The 25,772-nt window shown below is 37.6% G+C and overlaps 1 protein-coding gene and 1 long non-coding RNA gene across 23 annotated transcripts in view; one reads left to right on the top strand and one right to left on the bottom strand.

Moving 5' to 3' along the window:
- Positions 1-21,438, top strand: part of LOC143886432 (uncharacterized) — a 47,770-nt gene extending 26,332 nt beyond the window's left edge. The window contains exons 3-10 of one of the 22 annotated variants that reach the window (XR_013253814.1): positions 6,248-6,364; positions 14,397-14,490; positions 14,623-14,687; positions 16,596-16,691; positions 17,580-17,679; positions 18,481-18,537; positions 20,835-20,962; positions 21,166-21,438. This is a non-coding gene — a long non-coding RNA (uncharacterized LOC143886432). Of the gene's footprint in view, positions 1-5,460; positions 5,575-6,247; positions 6,365-13,930; positions 13,952-14,396; positions 14,545-14,622; positions 14,688-16,595; positions 17,680-18,480; positions 18,538-20,834; positions 20,963-21,165 lie in introns of all 22 variants that reach the window. The other 21 variants (XR_013253812.1, XR_013253801.1, XR_013253803.1 and 18 more) reach the window with 21 other exon arrangements.
- A 1,830-nt stretch (positions 21,439-23,268) lies between these two features.
- On the bottom strand, positions 23,269-24,995 carry LOC143886431 (UDP-glycosyltransferase 73C4-like). The gene has a single exon (XM_077390398.1). The coding sequence runs from the start codon at positions 24,868-24,870 to the stop codon at positions 23,371-23,373; it is 1,500 nt and encodes a 499-aa protein (XP_077246513.1). The 5' UTR covers positions 24,871-24,995; the 3' UTR covers positions 23,269-23,370.
- Positions 24,996-25,772: the final 777 nt, after the last annotated feature.

Below are 25,772 nucleotides of genomic sequence, written 5' to 3'. Positions count from 1 at the left end.
GTTTAGAATGCCCATATATATAGGAAAACCAAAATATGACCGTTCAATGGCATTGTGGTAATTCCAGCAAAATTCCCAACGGCTCAAAATATGATCGTTACAGTGTTCTCGGAGTTCCGAGAATACTTCTCGGAGTTCCGAGAATTCTCGGAGTTCCGGGAATACAAAAAGAAGATGAAAAAAGTCTACTGGACCATTTCTCGGAGTTCCGAGAAGCCTATGAAGAGCAGATTTTCACTTCATGTTTTTGGGCTTCCAACTTAACACCAAGTTGGGATTGCTATGAAGGTTCCAAGGTGTTGGAACACCACAAAGACACTTAACACCAAGTTGGGATTGCTATGAAGGTTCCAAGGTGTTGGAACACCACAAAGACAATCACATATAAATTTAGGGAGTGTGTGATTAACTTAATTATGCCTTTCAATATCCTAAACTAGGATTGGATCTTAATACAATCTAATATAACTTGATCTTCAATGGATTCTTCAAGTCTTCATTTGCCTTGGACTTCGTTGTCTTTGGCCTTCATGATGTGGTCCAATGAGAGCTTCTTGGCCTCAATCCAAGCAATGTTGTCTTAGCACCAATGTGATCTACAACTTAGACAATCAAAGACATTAGTGATCATAAATTACTTGTGTGTTGGAATCATCAAAATAAGATAGGTATGCCAAGGTGGGAACCATTGGGCTTACAGTTATGTTTCATAAGTACAATTCCTTAGGCGGATACCACTTTTGATGCAGGGTAAGTAGCAAGAATGCGACACGAAGGAGTGGATGTAATATTCCATAAAAAAATGTCGCAGTTTCTGAAGACAAAGGTTGGGAGGCAATACACTAAGTTCGGAATTTCTGAACTACGATGAATGGACTGTTGACTAGTGCAATTCCTTCTCAAATAGTGATGAAAACTTTGTTCAAGTGAATCGAGTTATTTCCTCTTTAACTCCATAGAAAGATGCTATTATAAGGCACATTCATAACATTAATTCAACTTCTAACATGAATTTCCACAAGCATGATAAAGTGCCAATGACCTCTGTCTTTAAAAACATGCACTCAAAAGATCTCTTTAAATTGAACTGACTAACACATTTAAATGCGCTTACCAGTAGCCAAGACTATTGGAGGAAGTACTTAACTCTAGTTCTGAAGATAATCTCCCAAGGCCATTAGGTCTAATGATCGGGTGTGCAGCTCTCAAGTGTGCAAACCAAGAGCACCAATTCAATTCTCACTTTGCTTAATTGGACAAATTTCCCTAAGTTCTCTCGACAAAATTGACATTGAGAAGAATGCATCTCTGGAAGACATGAAAGTTCTGAGACAATCACAACAAATTCGCGCCTAGGCAATATTGTAATCAAGCCCCATATCGGATTTCTAAGACAATCACAACAAACCAAGATGAAATCAATTGCTGTTACTAAGCGTAAAAGTCAGGTATGGAGTGCAATCAATATCTTCCAAGTCTGAAATCTAAATAAGCCTTCGATCGGTTACTACCCTCAATTGAGCACATACACAGTCATGAACAATAATGCCGATTCTAGAACTCATTCATCCCTTTAATTTTCAATTCACTTGGTGAAAGATATAATTTTGGTTCCAAAGTCTTAAAAGAAAGGATCCTTCAAATGATTTGATGATCGAACCTAGAAGTTCCAATTCTAGAGAAAAATCTTCAAAGTTTTTGGGCGATGCTCTCGGTTTGAGCAAGAATACACTGAGCAGACATAGACCAGCTCTGAAATGGAGTTTCTACTCTTTAGCTTCTTGCTACAATTTCTACTAGATAAATCCCAATTTCTGAGCAGCAGGTAGTAGAGAATTAAAGGATTTCACCTAACTAACATTCAATGAAAGTGTAATGACAGACTTCCGAAAATTTCGTTCAATAACAGTCAATCAAATAGACATGAACAAAAATGCAGAAAACTTTCTCATTCGGAGTAGAATTCCAACAGCTTTGGTAGCACGATCAGATGCAAGGTTTGATCATGAAATTTTTCGAGCTTCTTTGCATATCTAGACCAGAATTTTCAATTTTCTCATACAAGATCGGCTAAAATTAAGAAATTCTAGCAATCTAAGCGCTGATACCAATTGACACAGTTGGATCCAGAAGCGTTCTTCGATGTTTTTGTACAAAGTGATATTTCTTGATGCACACAATGAGTGAGGGGACACACGTGCTCGAACAAGCACGGAGTCACTAGATGATTTGATCTACGCCACCAGCGAGGGGGCACATGAGCTTGATCAATCGCCAAATCAAAGTGATGACATTCTTGCATTCAACAAGAAAGTGATAAATGAAAGATATGGAATAAAGATTAGAACACTACAAGCCACATGTTGGGGATCAGTCGTGATCCAACGATCAAACGCCCATGACAGGGAGGACTAGAGTTTTTCACTAGGAAACAGTCACTACAGAAGCCTATCTGGACTGTAAAATTGCAATCTGGTGCATTCTAACAGTTAGATAAATAGCCTGGATTGATCAGTGCGATAAAGTGTTTCTTTTCAACCAAAAAAGCCACCATATGGTCTATAAATAGACTAGAAACTCACCATTTCTGTCTTCATACAAATTTCCATTATGGTTACTCAATTCTAGAGATTTCAAAGCCTTCTTAAGTCTCTTAAAGCCTTTGTAAACCTTCTTTTTATTCCCTTTTGGTTGTTTTTTTGGGTTTGTTAACGTTTGTGCGTAATATCAAGAAATATCATAATAGTTTTTCTACTGGACTTCATTGTACCTTGGAGACGAATTCGCGGATCCCATTTGCCCATCAATTACTCTAGGGCACAAATATTGTCATAAGGAAAGTCAATTAATGTACATTAAAGCAAAACTCTCCATTTTCGCTCCAATCTAATTCCATCCCGTTACCCTTATTTCACCATGCATCATATAAGAACCCTTTTACCATATACTACATAAACCAAGACAGAATCATGCAATTTTTTGAAAAAGGAATAGAAGTTAAAGTAAACAATCTGTATTGAATGAAGCTTTCATAGGGAGAGGCTTTTACTCTTCCCATTTTACAAAAAAGAAAACAAATAATATACAAGTTGGCAATAACCTCCATACAAAATCGGTTCTTCTTCCCCGTGGTCTGTTCTTCTTTATTCCCCTCTCATAAATTATTCAATTGAGAAGCGAGAGTGAGGAAGGCACCTCATTGCAGGGAATTGTGAGACCACCCATTTGATAATCAAAGCCAAATTCTTCTTCAGCACTTCTGAGTAAATTTTGGAACAAAGGATGCTTCAAGAAGGAGACCGGAATCACGAACCTCTTATGGGTCTCTCCGACGGCGAAGTGACCTTTGGGGACAGTTGCAGTTGAGGGGATATGATTTCTTGTAAGAGATCTCTGGATGATATGTTTGGCATGAATCATTCCAGGCAATCTGATACCCATTTTCCGTCTCTTTTGGCTTGATATAGAACAACAACAAATATATCTCTTGCTTTGAGAGTCCTTTGGGAACAAAGAGAGAGCAGTAAGAGCAGAGGGTGAAGATTGAATGGAATGATTGTTTGTGTATGTATGTATATGTAGAGATGCTCTGACAATGTATATCCTCTCATGTGGATTGGGTGGCTGAGTCACTTTTGTGTGGAGTCTGATGAGGGAACATAGGTCACGTAGGATCATGTGGTTCTGCTTCTTGCTTTCCTCATAACCCATATCAAGATTGCAAACTAGCTTGTAATACATGTCATGTGTCTTTGTATTATTTGCAATAAAGTCTTTACCAGCAGAGAAAGCATGGGGACCTTGGAAATATTATAAGCAAACTGTTTTGGAAGACACGACAAAGCGGTTGATGTTCTAAACCATACGACTACATGTTTCGACATGGAAGGAGGTGGATTTTTGGACTCATAAATTAATATTGGTTTGTTTGCTTTTTTTGATATTTGGTGTTGTTGAGTAAAATTTCTTTGACTGCTTTCAATTTGTTAACTTTATTGCGTGTATTATATATAGTTGGGCCTATTATTGCGCTGCTATCTTTGTATTATCTTTGTTCCTTCAGGACCACCTCGGTTCTGTTTTTACACACACACACATATATATATATATATATATATATATATATATATATATATATATATATATATATATATATATATATATATATATATATATATATATTCTGTTGCCCTTTTCAAAAAAAAATATATAGTTGGGCCTAATGTGTTTTTGGTGTGCCGTGTCTTGGATCTTTTGTGGGCCCACAATAAAAATTAATCAGATAAACCTCTTGTAAGCACGCCATTTTTACTTTTAAAACAAAACCCAAATGCCCTTGACTTTCCAACTATTTACAAGCCATGCCCTTCTCCCTTTAAGTACCTAAACAACCAAAAAACTAGTTGAATTTACGCTAGCTTGCCATCGAGCCCTAAAAGAACGAGACTTCTCATTATAAATAGACCTGACAAAATGGGACCTGTACCCGCGGGTGCCCACGGGTTACCCGCCATTCAGTTTTTAACTTTTTATTCCTAAGGCTTAAACACTAAACAATAAAAAATAGAATATGTGAGTGGGCCAATAAAACAAGTCAAAGCAATCAGACTATGTGGGTGGCCAACAGTCAATTGCACTTACATGTCCCTGTGTGTGGGACCCAAATTTCAATGGTTGGAATTGATCCACCTAATTAACTTTAATTGGGTGTTGAAATTTGCAACGAATGGTTGGTAAACTTACAACAATTATTGTTAAACAATATAGGCCGCGAAATGAATGAAATCGTCATTGCCGCAAAGTTTTTTATTGGGTTACCCGCGGTTTACCCAACCCGCGCAGGTTGGGTCCGGGTACATGAAAAACCTACCCGTATAAACGGGTATTTTGTTGGGTCCGGGTACATGAAAAACCTACCCGTATAAACGGGTATTTTTTACCTGTACCCGCACGGGTTACCCGTTTTCCCAGTCTAATTCTAAACGTGTTTTCACCCCAAATCAGAAACTTTGCCCATTTTTTCCCCCAAATCTTGCCCAAAAATCGTTTTGTATTCCAATCAAATAGCCATAATCTACCTATTTTGTAGATTCGCCCTCTATCCAAGCAAAAGATCCAATTTAAACAAAATAAATTCTCCATTTTCTTGCCCTAAAAGCCAAATCTCGCCCAAAATCCTCAATTACAACCAAAATCCGAATGTTATCTCATTTTACATACTATTTTCGTTTTGAAATTATGACCAAATCTAATCTTTTCAATCCATGATTGATACCCTAAAAATGGGTATTTTTTCCCCTTTTCATTTATAAATAGACCCTTCTAGAAAGTTCGCAAGTTCTCTCCTTCTATATTATCTGCAATTTTCTTCTCTATTTTATTTTTCTCTTAAACCTTTCACATTTTTTTCAATTTTCCTCTATATTTTCATTTTTCTTCCACTATTTATCACCGGGGCAGCAGCTTGACGCCGTCTAAAAGGCCTTCAAACATCCCCATATGACCCTCCGCTCCAACCTCTCCTTCTCCGCCCGGCTCGTGCATAGCTCGGCATCCATCTCTCAAACAGGGAAGGCCTGAACTTTTCACTTTGCTCATTTTATAATTTGTTGCTTTGTTTGTTTCATTTTATACTGACTTGCTCGTATTAATTTCGTCATATTATTTAGGCCCACTCATCTCAGGCTTTCACCAAGGATTTTATTTATTTCAGTGACCAACTTCTGCTATTAATCTTCCGCAGTTCACATTAAATTCTGGATTTCATAAACCATTCTTTTGTCACCATATGTTTGTAACAATCTAACTGCATTATTTGCATTTTCATCCAAATATTTACCTTTGAAACTGATTTGTCCATTTACTAGCATTTACAAAATAAGATATCCATAGTGTTTTCTGAACTGCTCATTGTAAACTCTATTTTACGTAGTTCCCATGTTGTTTGTTTCATTAAAACTATAATAACTAGATCCTGCTCATTTGAGTTGGACAGCCCATATGCCAAAGAGGAACTAAGTCCTGCTTACTCTCTTCACTGATATTAATTAGCTTGCCAATCAATCTATTTTCAATGCTAAGATATACATTCATACAGCCTTTAAAATACCATCATTTGCTAAGATTGAGTATCCCTTTGCTTTGTCTCACTTTTTCATTCATTCAAGTTCAAATTTTATATAGAAACCAGTCTTTCTGATCATATTGCTACACTTAATACATCTCCCTTTGTTTCACAACATTTCAGCATAGGACATTTACATACTCTTGTTCGGTCTCCATTTGTGCACGCTAACGCTCATCAAAACAGCCAACAGGTCCTTTCGTGCCGCACGCACTCCAGCGAACAGATTTTAGACTTCAGGTTTGCCTCTCGTCACAAATTGTAAAGCGCACTAAGACGGCCCAAAACAAAATCAGTTCCCTATTGTACATCAGCCTTGTAATTAATTGATCAAGCAAAGCTCACTACAATAGGTTAGTACTCCGAACCATAAAACTCGCAAAAAGTGACTCAAGCCTCAAGCCTGGAAAATATCCTAACTCATAAGGTCAGATTGAACCTAAACCAAATCCCCAAATTTTCAATTTTATTTATTTAAGTTTTCACCTCTCTAGTAGATCAACCGTAAGTGTGAATGGTGATACCTTATATATATCCTATGTGCATGGCATAGTTTGCAGTCGACACATGCAACTCAACGAGCTGGGTTTTTGCTCCAATGGAGGCGCCCTTGCTTGGAAAACACAGCAGAAAGGGTGCCTCCATTGGTTCGTCGCCATCAAAGTACATTTATAATAGCACTTGAAAATCTAGAAGTAGAGAAATAATTAATGGCAAGGGCCATGTGTCCCAACCAGTACGGGTGTGGCTCTTTGGCTTAAAGTCATGGTATGCTCCCCAGTGATGAGAGTTCGAATCCCCTGGCTGATGCGCGTGGTTTACGGGTGATTGCGCGTGGTTTATGGGTGATTGCGCGTGGTTTATGGGTGATTGCGCGCATCCATTGGGAATAGTCCCACCCTAAAAATTGGGGTGGGGATACACTATGTCACCCAAAAAAAAATTAAAAAAATAGGGGCCATGTGTCCCAAGAATTACTCCAAACCATCCTCCCACATAAGACGAGATTTCGAGCTAGCTTCCAAAGGAAATACAGACCTTTCTTTTTTATGTAGCTGTCACGCCTGGAGCAGGGCCAGCGACAGTGCTGCATCCACACACCAACCTAGGGGACGCGCAAGGTGGGCTATTCAACATTCAACTATACAGCATTAAATATGGAGATCAGATAAAAGCCAAATATAGACTAAACCATCAATTAATCTGAAAGAATTCAAACTCCTCAATTCCCAAACAATCATTGTTCGCCATAACCAATAAATAAATTCAATAAAAGTTCCTCGTCAACTGTCTAATTTTAGCCCTATCGGCTAGATCCTCTCTCGCCCCGGATCCAGTAACGCCATCCAAGTTAGTCCTTGGAATCTGAAAATATAAGATAATATCAGAGTAAGCTTACGCTCAGTAGGTAAACATGTATCCTATATCAGATGGATCAAGCATATGATTAATCATGAAGCAAAACATTTCACAAAGCATTAGTTACTTTCTAAACATGCATTGCATCATGACATGACCATTGAAAACAATATTTGGAAACAACATCAAGTTTTCATGATACCATGTGTAAAACAAACAGCTACCGACTAGACATAGCTATGGCCACTGTCACCTCCCGAGTGGCGAACAATTCAACACCAGCTTCACATCCCGTTCTGGCAAAGGTTGGTGATCGGTCCAATGCAGTCATGGCCAGTTTCACAGCCCCTACTGGAAAAGGTATTTAGTTTCACAGCCCCTACTAGATGAGGTAAAGTCCAGTTTCACAGCTCCTACTGGACGAGGTGGGAGACCGATCTTTAGTGACCACGCACTAGTTTCACAGCCTCTACAGGCAGATGTAATGGGATACAATAACATAGCTAGGCTAGGGTACACATGCTCGCATCACACAGGTCCTGTCGAACCCAACACATTTCCATAAAAATATCTTAAAGCATCAATATGAAACATAACGGAGAGAGGTATGTTTGAGCACATTATGGAGATGCGGGAAGTAGCTTCTCTGATGATCTTGTTGGAGATTTGGATTTCCAAGGATTTCCCTGTCTTGTTCATACTCAACTTCCTCCATAACTACTATGGGCCACTAAACATCTCTTACAAAATACGTAGGGTAAAATTACCGTTAAATGAATTACTGATCATGCGTGTTCAAGAGGAAGGAATATTAACGAAGGTGAAACTAGAGAATGTACACCTAGTGGTTCATGGAAAGAGACATAAAAGGAAGGCTTTTGTATTCAAAATGAGATAATGCACAAGATGACATAAGCTCACTCAGTTGGTGATGAGGAATCTCGTGCGTGTTTCTTTTGCAAGAAGAAAGGATACATCAAGAAAGAATGCACCAAATACTAGAAGTGGGTTGAGAAGAAAGGTAATATCAAATCCTTTTGTGTTATGAGTCTAATACTTGACCTTTTACATAATACAAGGTGGACTGACTTTGGTTCTTTAATCCATGTTGACACCACCCAGCAGGACTTTATTTACCATAGGATTTCAGCGGAAAGTGAATGCTCTGTCTGTTCACGTATGGAGGTTGCTGAACTTGTGCTTCAATCCAAATTTAGTTTAAACCTTGAGAGGATATTTAACATTACATCTTCTTCTAGAAACTGAAATCTATTTCTAGACTTGCCGTGAATGGTTTTGCCTTTAGTTACGTTGATTTTACTTTTAAACTGATTAAGTAGAATTCTACTATTTGTTCTAGAACCCTTATTGATGGTCTATATAAATTGCGTTTGGACCCCAATGACCATGCCTAATAAAAGTGGCACAAAACGTCGTACTTGTGATAAGGACTTCTCAATGCTTTGGAACAGGAAATTGGGACATATATCCACAGAGAGGATTAAAAGGTTAGTGTATGATGGATTCCTACAGACACTTGATTTCTATGACTTTAGTGATTGTGTGAACGCATAAAAGGGAAAGCAAGCAAACAAAACTAAGAACGGTGCCAAGAGGTGCTCGGAGATCTTAGAGATCATAGACATTGATACGTGTGGATCATTCCTAATTTTATTTTTAGATTGTCAGGTATACTTTAGCTCCCTTATTGTTGATCACTCACCATACATGTATCTCTATCTTCTATTTGAAAAGAACATGACACTATATGCCTTTAAGACTTATAAGGCTGAAGTAGAGAGATAGACAGAAAAGAAATTAAAATGCTGAGGTCTGATAGAGAAGGAGAGTATTGTGGTTGCTACACAAGGAAATAACATTTGCAAACTTCCATAAGGAGAAGATCATTTTTTCTCAATACTTAATGCCGGGAACACCACAATAAACTAGTGTGGCTGAAAGAAAGAATCGTATGCTAATGAATATGTTTAGTATGCTTAGAAGCTCCACTCTCCTAGTGTCTTTGTGAAGTGAGGTCCTAAAGAATTGTGTGTACATCATAAACAACTTTCCAAATAAGGTACTTCTAAAGACACCCTTTGAGCTTTGGAATGTTTGAAAACCAAGTTTAGGCCATGTACACATATGGAACTATTTAGTTGAGATAAAGGTGTGGTGCTGTACAAGCCACAGGAGAACAAGTTGGATATAAAGAATATCAACAAATCGAGAATGAAAATGCTTCTGATTTGATGGTCTATGATATTGTCCCAAACTCGCCAAAGAAGATTGGTAATTGGATAGTGACTCTAGCAGCCACATCCAGTGAATTCAAGTCAGTTATTCATTAATTCATCAATTCATAGAACCTCTTGTGAGATGGGTAGTGGTAATCTAGTAAATATTGATAGCAAAAGATTGGAGAAAAGTGAACTAGCAAGGATTCTTGAACGAGTTTCATAGAAGGATGGTTGCTATTCTTCAAAGATGAAGAAGTCGTTGTTATCATAATAGCTAGTGTAAAAACAAAAGGAATGGAAAGAATCAATACGACTGATTGTGTTTCTTATTAAGATTTCAAAGTAAAGGTCAACCATATGAAGTTGCCAACAAATTTTTGCTAACAAGATAGGAGGCATGGATCCATTTGTGTGAAGCAAGAGATGATAATTATACTCGTCATTTGAGGGTTTCTTACCTTCTAGACTCTTTATAGGCTGTCTAGAAATTGGTAACCCTCCGGAGGTTGTATCAAATTGAACTTTGATAGTAGTAATTTAGACTAACAGACCACGGTGGTGCTTTTGGTGTCTCTTTCGTGGGTGGAAGTGCTATTTCCTTCTGAGATTTATTGTGCAATTTGTGCATCTTGAATTTAGTAGGTTGATGAACATGGAGAAATTGATGTAGGCTAGGGAGAGAAAAGAAGAAGAAGAGTGGGTTCGCTGATGGGACCAACAGATATAGATTCTGCTGTCATTCCCACACAACGAAGATAATTGGAGCTACGAATGCTATGTTTCTTGAGGACTTTGAAATTAGTGGGAGTGAGAAACCTCAAAGTTTTCAACTCAGGCAGTTGTAGGTTTAGGATTTTATACCTACACATGAGGTGATTGTATCTCTTGGTATCCCACAGGATGAAATTTTTGAGCAACCAACCTACGTGATATCACTCCGTGAGGAATAGGATCTTAATGAACCCATTGACCAGACTCCACAATAAATAGAGGAAGGGGTGATATAAAGAAGAACCTCAAGGGTAAGGAGATCTATAATTATAATTCTACCTGACTATGAAGTGTACTGGCAAGAACTTAACCCTGAAAGTGAGACTAATGATGACTCGGTTACATTTTCACAAGCAAAATCAAACTAATTTGAACTTAAGTGAATGATCATAGTGGTGTCCCAACATTGTTGGACCCTCATGACATTCCATTTCACTTGATAAATTAAAGTTCCAAAAGCCCAAACAAAAACAGCAAAATTATAAGAAAAAATCTGCTGTCGTAGGCTTCTCGGAGCTCCGAGAATGGTTCCAGGTTCAAAAAAAATAAGGCTCGGAGCTCCGAGCCCGGAGTCTGAGAAGACCGTTGGAGAGCTTAAAAATTGTGTATTTTTTTCTCCTCTATAAATAGGAACCATGGGACTCTTGGAACACAACCTAAGGAGTTTACAAAGATTTCAAGAGCACTAAAAGGCATTTATTCTCCTTCTCTTGAAGATCTTCACTCTCCATCTCTCTCTTGTGCCATTTACCTTAGATTATTCTTGAGAGACTTTAGGACCTTCATTTGTTCATCTTGTTCTTGTGAGAGTGAGTGAGCTTTACTTTAAATTAGCCTATCTAGAGGCAAGCAAGCTTTTTCATTTCATCTTCCTTGTATTTGGCACAAAGGGCGCCGTAGAAGACCCTTGGAGTGTGAAGCTCGATTTGTACAAGGCGGAAGGAACGCCGTATTTAAGTTCCTTGGAGAAGATAGTGGAATCCTCAAGGAGAGAAACTTGAGAAGAGTGGAGTAGGTCTTGAGCTAAGACCGAACCACTATAAAAACCCTTGTGTCAAAGCTTCCTTGTCTCTTCACTTCTTCTCTTGTGGTAAGCTTTTTACTATTGCTTTAAATACTATTTTTGATTTCCTATTCAATCTAAAACTAGTGCAATCTAAGTTTGCAAAATCCTTAAAATTTGAAAAGAAACCCAATTCACCCCCTCTTGGGTTGCTAAGTGGAATTTCACTTATGTGTTAGTGAAGAAGTTTGTCAGCGACCATACGTGTACATCTCACTTAAAGGGCAATGATAATCATCTAGTTACATCACCATGGGTTGCCGAGACATGCTTACCCCTATTTGATCGTCCAGAAGATGTCGGGACAAGGATCATAAGACAGTACATCAAGTCGCACTGGGGTATAACCATGACCTCCCGGAGAGCACACCTTGCGATGAACATCATCCTTGAAATAAAGTGTGGAAATGTGGAGGACTCGTACTGCTTGCTGCCTGCACTGATAGTTGAGATTATGAGAACAAACCCGGACACTTACATGCATGTTTTTCGAGCGAGAGATTTACGTCCAGGGGGAGATGATAAATTTGCTCGCTTATTCTGGGCATTTGGTTCCAGCATACGTTCTTTCCAGCAAACACTCAGATCGATAGTTTTGGTCGATGTGACGCATCTACGTGGAAAGTATCTTGGAATCTTACTGATCGCAATTGGGGTAGACGGGAACAACGGATTAGTTCCATTAGCTTTTGGAGTTGTCGAGACGGAGAACGAAGATAGCTAGTGCTGGTTCCTCTATTTGGTGAAGCGGCACGTATTGCCGGAGGGGATAGGCGCATTCACCCTATGCTCCGATCGACAAAAGGGGTTGATGCAAGCAGTGCCTAAAGTAAACCATAGCTACTGCATGCATCACCTCGCCGCCAATTTGTACACTGACTTCAAAGACCCTTTACTTAAGAAATTGTTCTGGAGAGTTGCTAGGGCTTTGAGAGAGAGTGTTTTCATAGACACAATGGAAAAAATTAAGGCGAGGAGTGAAAATGCACACAACTGGATAGCCACTATTCCAAAGGAAAACTAGGCTAGTTTCTTCTTCAAGGGGGGTAGATATGATGTGTTGACCACCAATAGATCGGAGTGTTACAATGCAGTGCTGAAGGATGCGAGAAAATTGCCTATTGCAGCTGCGGTGGAGCTGACTCGTTTTAAGAACTCCGAATACATACAGAAACGTCAAGCGATGGGCCGTGAATGGCAAACAAAGTGCACTCATTATACTGAAAAACGTTTGGGTCTGGCCAAGGAACAGGGTCGCGGATATGATGCTTATCGAGTAGGTGTGCATGAATTTGAAGTAAGGTCCCGTGATCATCATGATGTCGTAGACTTGCAGCTGCAAACCTGTACATGTCGTGAGTTCCAAATGCTTGGCCTACCGTGCGGACATGCCATGGCAGCCATTGCCATCACAGATTTTGATAAGTACGATTATTGCCAGAAATGGTTTCGTATAGAGATGTATCGGGAAACGATTATTGATGAGTACGATTATTGCCATGGCCTCATTGAGCTTAGTCCCAATCCTAGTGAAACCAATCTTTGAAAAATTCAATTCCTATACTCATCAAACTCATATCTGTCTTGTTTTGGCAGGCACTTTCACATTTAACACCAAAGCTAAATGGGATAGCATGAGTTTTGAATTACTAATTCTAAGCACAGGCAATGAACAGGGGTGGTTGTGCTCCATAAGATATTGCTAAGTCACAACTTTCATCAAACACTAAACAAGCAGAAGTGTTGGAAACTTTAGTCAATTCAATTGATTCAATCCGACACTCATCACAGTTCAAATAATCTATATTTCAACCATTGAAATCCTATCACAAATCCAAGCACAAAATAGCAGAAAAATGGTTACAAATCAAAGATTACCCATCAAAAAGTTCATGGTTACATATGTCAACAAAAAAAAAAAAAAAAACATGGCATGGCAGTTAGGAGAGAGAGAGAGAGGAAATAACTTACATTTTTTGAACCCTAACCGTGTATATGCTTCACCTTCGCACTCACCGTCGAGATCACCGGCGAAAATGACGTTGCCGGAGGAGAGGAGGAAAACAAAACAGGGAAGAACGAAGAGAGAACAGGGAAGAGGGAAGAGGGAAGAGGGAAAGCAGATTTTCAAAGTCAAATCAGTTGTCTGCTTTTGTTTTTATGGCAGAGGGGCATTTTCGTCATGCCTGACCTCGTTATCTGGATTTTGACTCCCCTATGTAATTTTCAACAAACCCATGACCCCTGTGATATCATGTGAATTATTTGTCCCCCGTGTCAAATTTTCTTTCATTTAACTGGCATGCTTCCTTCCTTCATGGCTTTCTAATCGTTTGGTATTTTTTTTTCATTTTGCAATTTTGTGGATTCGAGCCACGAGAGGCAGAGGCAAAGGTTCATGCTCTTCATCACATTGCCCATATTCTTGCACATTTAATTTTTTTTCTCAAGCACAATGAATATAATATTACTCTTTTAGGTCACATTTGGCAACCATTTTCATCAGTGATTCTGTCCTTTTGTGCTCGGGGTTTTTTTTACTTCTTAGAATTTTATTGAAGTTATAATGTTTCTGTAGATTGGTTTTTTGTTTTCTCTATTTATTGTTCGGTGATTATGTTTATTGATGCTATGGTGATTGTCGTTGGTATTTTTATCAATGGGATTAACCATGATGTTGTTCTTCATAAATTTTACTGTGTTTTCCCCTTTCAAATGATGTTGAGTTTCCCCTGTTTCGTTTTCTAAACCGTCTTCCCGTATTACTGGATCTTTTGATGTTAGTTGTTTATTCTCTGGCATTTTTTTTCCAAACCAACTTTCTGTTCTTGCATTTCAGGGTGATTAATACAAGCCAGATTTCAGCCTCAAATTTCGTGGCTTTTGGTGGCTCTCGGCCGGTGCTGTAGAGGATGTAATCAGCATACTCTATGGTATGTACCCCAATTGTTCGAGCTAATGCCTCAGTGGAGGTTCCTTCAGAGGAGGTGTGCAATGATTTAATTCTTAGTACAGTTTAACGAGATCACTAAATGCTCTGTTGTTTTTTTATTTATCGTCTATAGGTGTGCTAAGAAAACCAAGTTGCGGAGTTGTTAAGACCAGGATGAATAGTTGGATATGGCTCCATGTATCGTCTAACTTTTTTTTTATTTGCTTCTAGGTCTTATAATTTCTACAGTTCCATTTTTTACTCACATGGTTTTTGGGTTTAGGTATTTTTCCCCTACTTGGTTCTACATAATTGGGGTCTTCTATTTTGTTGTTCCTCTATTGAGCATATTTTTTCTTGGCTTCAAGTTGTTTGATTTCTGTGTTATTTAGGAATGAAACCGAATGGACCCGATCCTTCCTTTTATAACTACCCTGGAATAACCCTCCTGTCGCCTCAAGTTGTTTGATTTCTGTGTTATTTGGGAATGAACCCGAATGGACCCATTCCTTTCTTTTATTGACTCTAACATATGGCTATGTCGAGTCAGTTCAAAGGTTATCTCTTGCTCGGACTCCCGTTGCCTTGATTGAAAAGTCTTTTAGTAATTTGAGTTCTATGGAGATTGGCATATGGAGTACATGATAGCTATGGGGAAACATATGTTGTATTATGAATTTAGATGGTTTAGATTTGATTTAATATTAATAAATTTTTTGAAACATGACATGGAACTATGGGGCTTATGAACCATTTTCTTTGTAGTTAAACACAGTGTTTTTTTTTTTTTTTTTGGGTTAAACATGATTATTAATCAAAAAAAAAAAAAACTGAATATTAAATCAAAACCTTGATTGAAATTTCAGAATTCGATTGAATCAATTTTTTTTTTAAAGAACTAAAATTCACAAAGCATTTGGAAAAAAACAAATTTTCATCAAATTCTACTGTGGGCATATCTTTTTTTTTTTAGGGGTAAACTTTGAAATTTTGTTTATTTGCATGTATGGATTCTTAATCATCTTAAGGTTTGATGACCATAATTAGATTCATGTTGTTTGATGGGTGTATGCAAGTGAAGCAAAGGACTTCTTGGATTGAAAGCTCCTCCAAATATTAATCTGTTAGCTCTGAACTCTAGGACCTAAGCTCTACAAAATGGAGGATGACAAGGACTTAAACATCATGGTTATTTCGCTTGCCAAATAATGATTTTCTTTTCTGTTGAGATTCTACCAGCCTTTTCCAAGTCAACAAATCAGTGAAAAAGTACTTTGTTTTCTTTTCTTTGAAAGAATTGGTGCCTCTTTCCCAAATAGTGGCTCTCCAATACCTTGGTATGCATAGTTTGCTGTTTTTTGTCTGAATCAACCAAACTTGATGTCTGTTCACATTATTTTGAACAAACATGACATAACCTGTGTAGTGATTTTGTCCGTGCCTTTACTGTCAAGGTATGACATGTTAGTTATGATTAAATGAGGATGTGGGTTATATCCCTCATTGAGAAGCGGTTGCTATATTACCACAGGTTATGTGACAACACCTTGGTTGACATCTTAGTTGCTATGTTTTTAATACGTTAGATCGCGCTTTGGACTTTTGTAACAAAAATGATGTTATATCACGTTTTTAAGGTTTCAATTTGATCTCGATGCATGGTTTCTGATTAGCGAGGTTTTGTTAATTCAAAGTGGGTCACTGTTGGTGCTTCCACTTCAAAAACTGTTTTGGACTTGCAAAGATTCTAAACTTATTTTAATGCATTAATTATATTTAGATTTTTGCCTTAGATTTTTTCCTTCAAAAACTGTTTAATGCAACAATTATACAGTTTTGCCAGAATTTTATATAAGAATCAAAATGTTTATTTACATGGAGAAATGATAGGATGGGACTCTAATGGGAGAGATGGTTGAACAAATACGAAAAGCCACATTGTGAACAAGCTCCACTTAGTTTCAATGCATAAATTATTCGATGTCTACCCTCATTGTTGGATGAGGGGAAATATGACTGTCATTTCTTATCCCAATAGCTTGGAGAGTGGCTGCAGTTTTTCGCATATTGTTTGCAATCTAATGATGATGTCCTCTGGCAATGCAGTGAAGTCAGAAGAACTCAAGTGGTTGCCGAATGGAAGTGAAGTTCAAATGACATCAACAGACTCATCTTCAAAACCAAATACCTATACTTCATTAGGTTACAAATTTACAATAAAGATTCCAAGCCAAAAAATTTCTAATTGTTCTTCTATTCCTATTGATAGTCATTGTACCTCTCTATCTGGTTCATGTTTTGGTTCTTCCAAATCTGTTATGTCGAGCATTAGAAGGATCTGAATAGTTTGAAATTAAAATGCCAACTTGATAATTTATTTCAAAATTTTTTAGCCCATGTACATTCCATTGCAATATCTAAGATACATCCTTTGTTTTTAAGAGAGAACTGTAACTTCTTGAAAGTAATTTTTGCACCTGAAGCCTCATTAAACTTCATGTATTTTTGGCAGTTCTCAATGTGGGGGTTTTACTGTTCACATTCACAGACACGTGTCTGACTCTCCTTCGTCTTCAGCTCTATTTCCCATTTAGGAAAAGCAAGAAAAAATCAGAAAAAAAGGGAGAACATATCCTAATCCTAATTATAAAGAGGAAAGGGGGTTTTACTGTTCACAGATACGTGTCCGACTCTCCTTCCTCTTCAGCTCTATTTCCCATTTAAGAAAAGCAAGAAAATATCAGAAAAAAGGGAGAAAATATCGTAAAAAATACCAAAAAACAACGGAAAAGGAAACAAATTCCCCTCATTTCGCTAAAATCTCATTAAACTCGCGTCCTTCGCATTTTTGAAATCCTGAAAAACTCGCCTCTGATGGAGAGAGCAGAACCCATGAACATTTTCATGTTGTTGATTTGGGACTTTGGGATTGGATTGAATGTTTCAGTTCAGGGGTTTCTGTTTTTTCCCCTTTATAGAGGATTGCATTTCTGAGAAAATTTCGGGCAAGTACGGAAAAATTGGTGTCTGATAGGGGTTTTGAGAGTGGATTCTTCCGATAACTCTAATCTGAAAACAGTCCTGCTGCAGAGTCATGGAAGATCTCAACTGCCTTCTCGGCTTCAACAGATTTTTGGATTGTGGCTTTCCGAGGTTGTTATGGTGGAAGAAGACAAGATTTTGGTGCTAGGTTTGTTCTTCTCATGCATGGATTTTTTTTCTCCAATCCATGATTGCAGAAATGTAATATTGAGTTTTGATTTTTAGGGAGAAAGTTATATTTTAAATATCTTTCATTTCTAATTACAGATATTGCAATTGAAATTCCATAGTACATGCATAATCCGATTTTTTTTATGAATTTATGATTACTTCCATATTTCTTCCTTTCTGTGGGGCTTTTCCATATTTACCCATGATTTATTGTTTGGGTTTCTTTCCTTGAGGGGTTTCCCTTATTCTATGAAAATCTAGGATTTCACCTGCAGAAATGTGATTTTCATTATCACCTATAAAAACATCTATTGCCTGCAGTGCAAGAAAAAATCCTCATTAAATGGGCCATGTTTGGGTTGCAAGGAAAAAAACACAATGGCCCATGTATCTCATGCCTTCCATTAAAAAAAATGATATCTCATTCCTTAAAATTTTGTTGCATTAATTATTGCTTACATTGATTCTTTTACCAAACCGAACTTAGAACTCCACATAAACTTCAGTCATGTTCCCCATCAATTAGAAACCTACAAGGAAACTATTGATTCGGGAAATGATATTCAAACTCTGTTGTTTTGGTAATGGCAATCCACCCTTTCTATTATACTTTTCAAATTAACTATTAAAAGTCCAGTATGATTCAATAACAGCAGTCAATACCCAATTACAATAGTGTTTAAGACAGTTAAGAGTTCCCCCCACTTGATATTTTTTATTTATTATTTTTTCTATTGTCAGCTTTTGCATTACTGAAGGATTGCACACTGTTGAACAGATAATTCAAGGCAACATTAGGAATTGGAGGACCAAAATATTTTTCCTCATAGAAGAGGTGAGGCTTCTTGAAGGGTAATGTAGATATATAATTGTAGGTTCATTGCCAAGAGAGTTTTCATTTTTTAAGTTTATGCTTATGCAGAATGTATTTTTTTGTTTTCATATGCTCTATTGAATAATGAATAATGTCATGAGATTAAGGGCATGGCGTGTTGAATTTCTCTCTCTTATTTAAATATTTTTGTTGCCAGTATTAGGTTTTTATCCTAGATGGTTTTATCGCATCTCCATCTATTCTATTCCCCGGATCAAGTCCTTGATCTTCATTTCTCACATTACTTGAACCGCAATCATAATTCATCTTCAATATTTTACCCATTTTGAGGTAGATCTCTCAACTACGTAGTTCGAATCGAATGCTACTACCTTTTATATTTTGTAGTAATGACTCCATTGCTTCAAAACCCACGTAGTATATATATAGATATATATAGCAAAAGAGAAAAGAAAAGGATTTTTTGAATTATTTGAAAATTCTATGAGAATTACATATCACTTTTTTTGACTTTTTTTAACAAAGGCACCCATTCAACCCACATATTTTCAATCCTACCCCCTCCTCTATACTTTTTAGCAAAGGCACCCATTAAAGCCACATTCTTTCAATCTTACCCCCTTCCTTTATGCTTTTTTAATAAAAAATCTATAGGGTGATCTTAACCATCCGATTTAAGAGGAACAACATATTATGGAAACCTCTATAGATTGGAGGGCTAGGATCAGCCTATGGAAATGATTTTTGGGGCACAACTTATTTATGTTGTGTTCCATCACATGGACGGTTTGGATCAACCTATGATGTGGTTTGTACAGTTCTTTGTCGGCCCGTGCATCGCACGGGGCTTTTTACTAGTATATATATAGCAGAAGAGAAAAGGAGAGAATATTGTCCATTTAACACGTCAATGTGGATGATTTTCACCGTTTTTTGCCCTCCCCACATATATGTACATACTATCTATGTGAGGATAAAAAGGTATGAATGTTCGGAATTATTTGCAAAATCTGTGGCATTAACACCTCGCTGGTAATTTCGAATTTTGATTTGCTAGCCACCTTCTCCAAACGATATGTCTCGCCCATCCTTTGCAATTGTATGTATTCAGATATTTGTCTTATTAGATGTGATGAAAAACTGCACGGAAATACTATTTCTTGAAAGGTTGCTAGCAATAATACGTAAAGAAAGAAGCTACAATAATAATCATTACGTAGTAAAGTTTGGGAGGGAAATTACGGAAATGGGTACCTGGTACAAAGAAGAGGTATCAAATATGACAATTACAAAAAAACTACTTTTCCTTATTAATTTTTGAGGATATTATGAATTCTACACACCTGTAAAAATATTTACAAATTCCAGGCACCTTCAAACGAACAACAGATTATGGAAACCTCTATAGATTTGAGGGCTAGGATCAGCCTATAGAAATGATTTTACGGGCAAAACCTATTGATGTTGTGTTCCATCACATGGATGGTTTGGATCAACCTATGATGTGGTCCGTACAGTTCTTTGTCGGCCCGTGCATCGCACGGGGTTTTTTACTAGTATATATATAGCAGAAGAGAAAAGGCAGAATTTTTATCATTTTTCTGAAGAATCTGTGGATTTAACACCTCACCTAAAATAAATAAAAATACCTCCTATGCCCTCAAAGTCCCACCGTTTTACTTGGAAATACCTCCTCTGCCCTCAAAATCACACGACATCTCTCTCCGCTCCCATCATCTTCTTCTTACCATTTACTGGGTTTACAATGCTCAATGCTTTCATGCAGCAATTACAGATAGCGTGGATCTGATTGGTTAAAGTTTTGAAATCTGTTTCATGGTTGTGCTGCATTTGGATGTGCTGCATTGGTACTAGTTTTTTGGTAGGTAATCTGGGATTGAACCTGGGACTTCAAGGTTGAGATACAAGGCCTCAACCATTGAGCTACAGGTCCAACCCCTCATTTGGAATTGCATGCGTTCTTCCTACTTTAGGAGTTTCCTGGATGGAGAAGAACACCACATTCCTTGCAGGGTTGGAAAAGCTTGGGAAGCGGGGGACACTAATCCAATTTGAAGTGGCTAGACTCACCAATTTGAAGTGCTCTGTAAAAGGAAATGTGTGTTCTTCATTTTCATGACTTTACAACATTGGGCCTTCATTTTTCTTTACCAAATGCAGTTTTGGGTATCCTTATCCTTTCACTACATCTATTGGTTTGCACTATATCCAGGGAATATTTGTATCTTTCTATCAACTGAACTGTTTTTTTTTTTTTACTTCAATTCATTGTGCAGATTTTTTTTCAATAGTCATGGACTCCGAGCAATTTCTTTGAAATGATGCAAAATCATTGCTTACCAATTCCTCCGGACTCCAGCCAATTTGTTGGACTTATTTTTTTAATGGTCACCCCTTTGTTGAGGTTCGGTTTTCTAATTTGTTTCTATTTTCTCATTTTATTGCAAATCGAATTTGAGTTATAGTTTTATGCTTCACAAGCTGTACTTTCAGCTAAAATTATATTTTTTGTTCAGCTATCATCTACAACTTCAAAGGATAGCTTACTTATTTCCGTTGCCAATGGAACATACTGTTATAATTGATAAACTATTTGAAATTTTGAAGGTCCAGTTGAGGGAGAATGAATTACCAGTCCCTTCACCACTCACAATAGAAGATCTGTCAACTATGGTTCCACTCATGATTTCTGAAGAATTTGACATGCCTTCCTTCAATCTTCTCTTCAACCATTAAGGACCGATGCATGTAACAATAATGAAATTACTGTCCATTTATCTATTGGTTTATAGATGATCACAGCGGTTGATTTTTACAACATTTGGCTGAAACTTTATCTTTTTTATAGCTCAAATGGGATCATAGGTTTTGTTTTGCTTATTGTGGTTCTCTCATGGGTTTTGTTTTGCTTATTGTGGCTCTCTTATTGTGGTTTTCTTTGGAAATGGTTCATGAACTTTTGTTTTTAGATTTGGATTTACATCAAGTGGGCTTTACGTATCATATAGGATCTATTTTACATCGAAATGAAAAAAAAAGCATTTCTTTTGCCATAGTTTATAAGATGATTCTAATTATAATACTATTACTCAAGTATTCATTTTGCATATAAGAATAAATACTCATTTCTAGATGAGGGAACACAAGACGAGAGACTTAAAAATTAGAAAAGGAGAGGAAATTACATGTCTGTTCAATGTCCATTATTGGATTTTCTGTTAATTTATCAGAGCCTTTTCAGCTTGAATTTAGTATATCCCTTCACCTTCATTCTTTTGTTCAGTTTTAGCGTCCTTCCAGCCAACTGTCAAGGAATCGACATGCATATTGTTCTTAATTTTTATTTTTTTTATTCAGGTTCTTGAAGAGACTAACAATGAACCATTGGGGTCTTGATGGCTCCCATTTAGCAGATATTGTACAGGAGACTCAAAACATACCATTCAAAAAAAAAAAAAAAAATAAATAAAAATACTCAAAACAATTTTATAAGAGAGGGCTAATATCAAATTGATGGAGTGCATATATTTTGGATCACAATTTTTGCATGAAAAAGTTTAGAGGATAAAACCCACTAAGGTAAACAAAAGCTCCCAACATCTCATATTACTCCAGATGGCATCTCTTCTGATATTCCCTGGTGGTTCTCCGAGATTAGCCCCATGTCGCCAGGTGACTTTCTATTTGGATGTCTCCTTTTTAGCTTTTTTGGCGTCTGGGTGTTCCTTTCCCGTTCCCTCTTTTCCTTTTTTCTGTGTATGGGCCATTACTTTTTTGTTTGTTTATTGTTTATTAAGTATTGCTTCTATTAATCATGCTTTTGAGTTTCTTTCAAGTGGGTTTTTGAAGATAGTTGCTTCGATTTCTCACGGTTTGTGAGGGAGCAAAACCATGGGTTCTTTTTTGCAACTTCCTCTTGACACTGTTTGGAAAATCCTGACACTGTTGAACCATAAATATTATATATGCGGGCAAACTTTTTTCTATATCAGTTGCTTTTTGCATTGATTTTTCTTCTGAAATGCATTCAGTTGTGGATTCAAGTCTCTTTGGTGCCAATGCAGATCATTATAATTCACTACATGATAACTTATCCAAGTGGCACTACCACCTGTTCTCATCAATGGCTTACTCCTAACGGAGATAAAATGTCCATGTACTCATCTAAATTGACACATCTTCTTTGTGAGAATCAAAACCCACATATCATATGGGTTTGAAACTACTTACTCTTTGGCAGCTAGCAAGTCCATAGGTTTGCGAAGTTCTTTTTCTCAAACCAATATGATAACTATGCAAGGTTAGAAGATCTTTCTAAAAGGCCCTTTGAGCAGGGTAGTTGGAATTAGGATATTATCTGAATCTTGGATGGTTGTTTCTCTTCCTTCCATTTCTAAGTTGTGAGAATTGAAATATACTTTTCATGTTTAGTGTTCTATTCACTTTGATAAAAAGGGTACATTTCTTTAATGAGTTTTCAATTTACTGCGAACTCTAAAATATCTTCCAACTTCTTTGTCGCCCTGTGCATCGCACGGGTTTTTTTACTAAGAAAAAAAAAACATTAAAAGTTAAGCATTGTATAAATTGGCATCATATAAAGACCATCTCTTGGTAATCTTGTTTCAGATTTGCGATTGCAAATCTTCTCTTTCCAATAAACCCATATAAAATCAACTTCATTTTGTTACTCTCACGTGCACCCAGATGTCCTTATCAGAATAGAAAATTCAACTCCATAACAGACTTTAAGTTTTACAGTTCACCTTTTGTAATTCACCAAAAAAACAGAGATCGTTTTTACTTGTGGACTTACAGACAATTTTCAGTGTTGCTAGTTTCTTCCGAGGACGTGTTCTTCTGTTCAGAGTGTTGCATAATGTCTTGGATCAAATTAGTCATGTTCAAGTAAGAAGACCCACCTTCTTCCATGGCCCTTCTTGCCATCTCACTCAACTCTTTTGCTCTCTTTCTCCTCCCTTCTCCTTCTTCTCCTTCATCCATCAAGAGCTCTACAGCTTTCCTAACCATTTCCATCTTCACCAATGTCCCATCCTTCTCCTCTTCCAAAAAGCCAACACCGACCTCGGCTCCAATGCTTACTCCAATCTTCAATACCTGTACAACCAACTTCTCATTAAAGAATTGATCCGCGAAGAAGGGCCATGTTATCATCGGTAATCCCGCGCAAACTCCTTCAAGTGTCGAATTCCAACCACAATGAGTTACGAACCCTGCAATTGCCGGGTGCGACAAGATTAATATCTGTGGCGCCCATCCTCTAATTATAAGGCCCCTGTCCTTAATCCTCTCTTCAAATCCCTCTGAAAGCCATTTATCGACCTCCGACGAGTACTTGCCACTTCTAATCACCCAAATGAATTCGTAATTTGAAGCTTCCAATCCCAAACCGATCTCCATCAATTGGGAAGTTGTAATGTGTGAAATGCTACCGAAACAAGCATAGATAACAGACTTCGGCTTCTTCGAATCAAGCCATCTTACACATTGGTTCTCGTTGATTGCTGCCTTGTTACCTCTCTCCATCTTATCCGCTATCTCCTTGTTATTGAGAGACATCGGCCCGATGGTCCAGACTTTCTTTCCTATAGCCTTCTGATAGTACTCGATGAATTCCGGTTCCAAGCCTTCGAAACTATTTACCACCACACCATAAGCTGTTAATTCAGCCTCTCTGATTCTTTTGTGAAACTCTTGCCTATTTGATCTCCCTAAAACAGATTGTGGAAGCTGGCCTTTTGTCACCTCGATTTTATGAGGTAAGCCGGGCACCACAAAGGGCGTCGAATCCGAATCAACGCTCTCATGGGGCATGTAATGGCGCACATTGTGTGAGCACAAGAGAGCGAAGCAACACATCCCATGAAAAACAATCCTTGGAATCCCAAACTTTTGACCAGTTTCCGAAGTCCACGGAAATCCCGTGTCGGAGATGATGCAACTTGGATCCGGTCGAACTTCTTGGAGGAACTGTTCTACCGGCTGCTGTAGCATTCCGATGGCGTCAATGAAATTTCTCAACAAGTCGAGGCTTGGAACGGTGTCTAAATTCTCACATCCCTCGGGTAATCCGGCTTCTTTACATGGAAATTGGAGGGGGAGAAGTCGTATTTTGAGGCCGGAATCCGCCGCCCGACCGATGATGGGCTCGTATCGAGAGGCATTGAGCGATGTGGTGATTATGGTCACGATCGCACCGCGTGCTGCGAACAATCTAGCCATGTCTATCATGGGAATCATGTGACCTTGTGCCAAGAAAGGGATCATAATCAAGTGAGGCTGTGAATCCATGGCAAATTGGTGGAAATTGAGGATGAAGTTGAAGTATGCAGATAGGAGTTTGATTTTTCTTTATGGACTGCTTTCGTAATGCAAGGGGTGGATATATAAATCAGAAACATATCTTATCTAGAGTTCATTGGAAAGTAAGATGTTGACTATGAGACGTATGCCCCTACATAAGCAGGTCAGGTTCCATGATACTTCTTACATATCTAACTCAATTTGTTGCTAGTGAAATTTTTGGACATGGACATGGAAACAAGAAGCCTATTTTGACTTGTAGTCAAGGTATTTGATCATGTGACGTATGCCACTACATAAGCAAGATCAGGTTCAATCTCATTTACCTATCAAAAAAAAAAAAAGGTTCAATCTCATTTCGTGGATATATTTTTTTGCAGAATGTTACACCTGAAATGAAAGGAATGTGTAAGGAGTAAAAGATTAAATAAAAACACAAGTAATATTTGAGAGGTAGATAGAGGATTACCATCAAAGATTGCGGCATAAGAAGAACTAGTTGCAGACCCGTGCGATGCACGGGGCAGCATAATTTTGTTTTCTTTTTCAATTTGTGGGAAATATGACAAATTCGTCTAAGTTTTAAAAACAAAGAAAAACAATATTTATTCAATAAAAATATATCCAAGTCTTGTATTTCTTTTCTTTTTTATATTAATAGGGTAAAAATCTGATTTATGTTTGTTTGGGTTTGCATTCTCTTATTCTTTTGATTAATACGTATGTGTGATTAGTTTTTTTTTCAATTCGAACTGCTTCCATTGAATTTGCAATGTTTTCTCTTGGGAAATGCTATTTACGCCCCTTTTATTGTTGGGTACATATAATATAACCCATGTATGTTCTAATATAAGCCCAATAGGTAATGGACCAGGTGTAGTGGGCCCATT

The sequence above is a fragment of the Tasmannia lanceolata genome, unplaced genomic scaffold (genome assembly GCF_043159265.1).
Source record: "Tasmannia lanceolata isolate RefF3 unplaced genomic scaffold, GAP_Taslan_0.1 ptg000011l, whole genome shotgun sequence".
In the NCBI taxonomy this organism is placed as follows: Eukaryota; Viridiplantae; Streptophyta; class Magnoliopsida; order Canellales; family Winteraceae; genus Tasmannia; species Tasmannia lanceolata.
Note: the sequence above shows the minus strand (reverse complement) of the source record. Positions and strands in the feature narration are given on the sequence as shown.

Excerpts from the sequence above, each read along its gene's own strand:
- LOC143886431 (XM_077390398.1), bottom strand. The coding sequence starts at position 24,870 with ATGGATTCACAGCCTCACTTGATTATGATCCCTTTCTTGGCACAAGGT.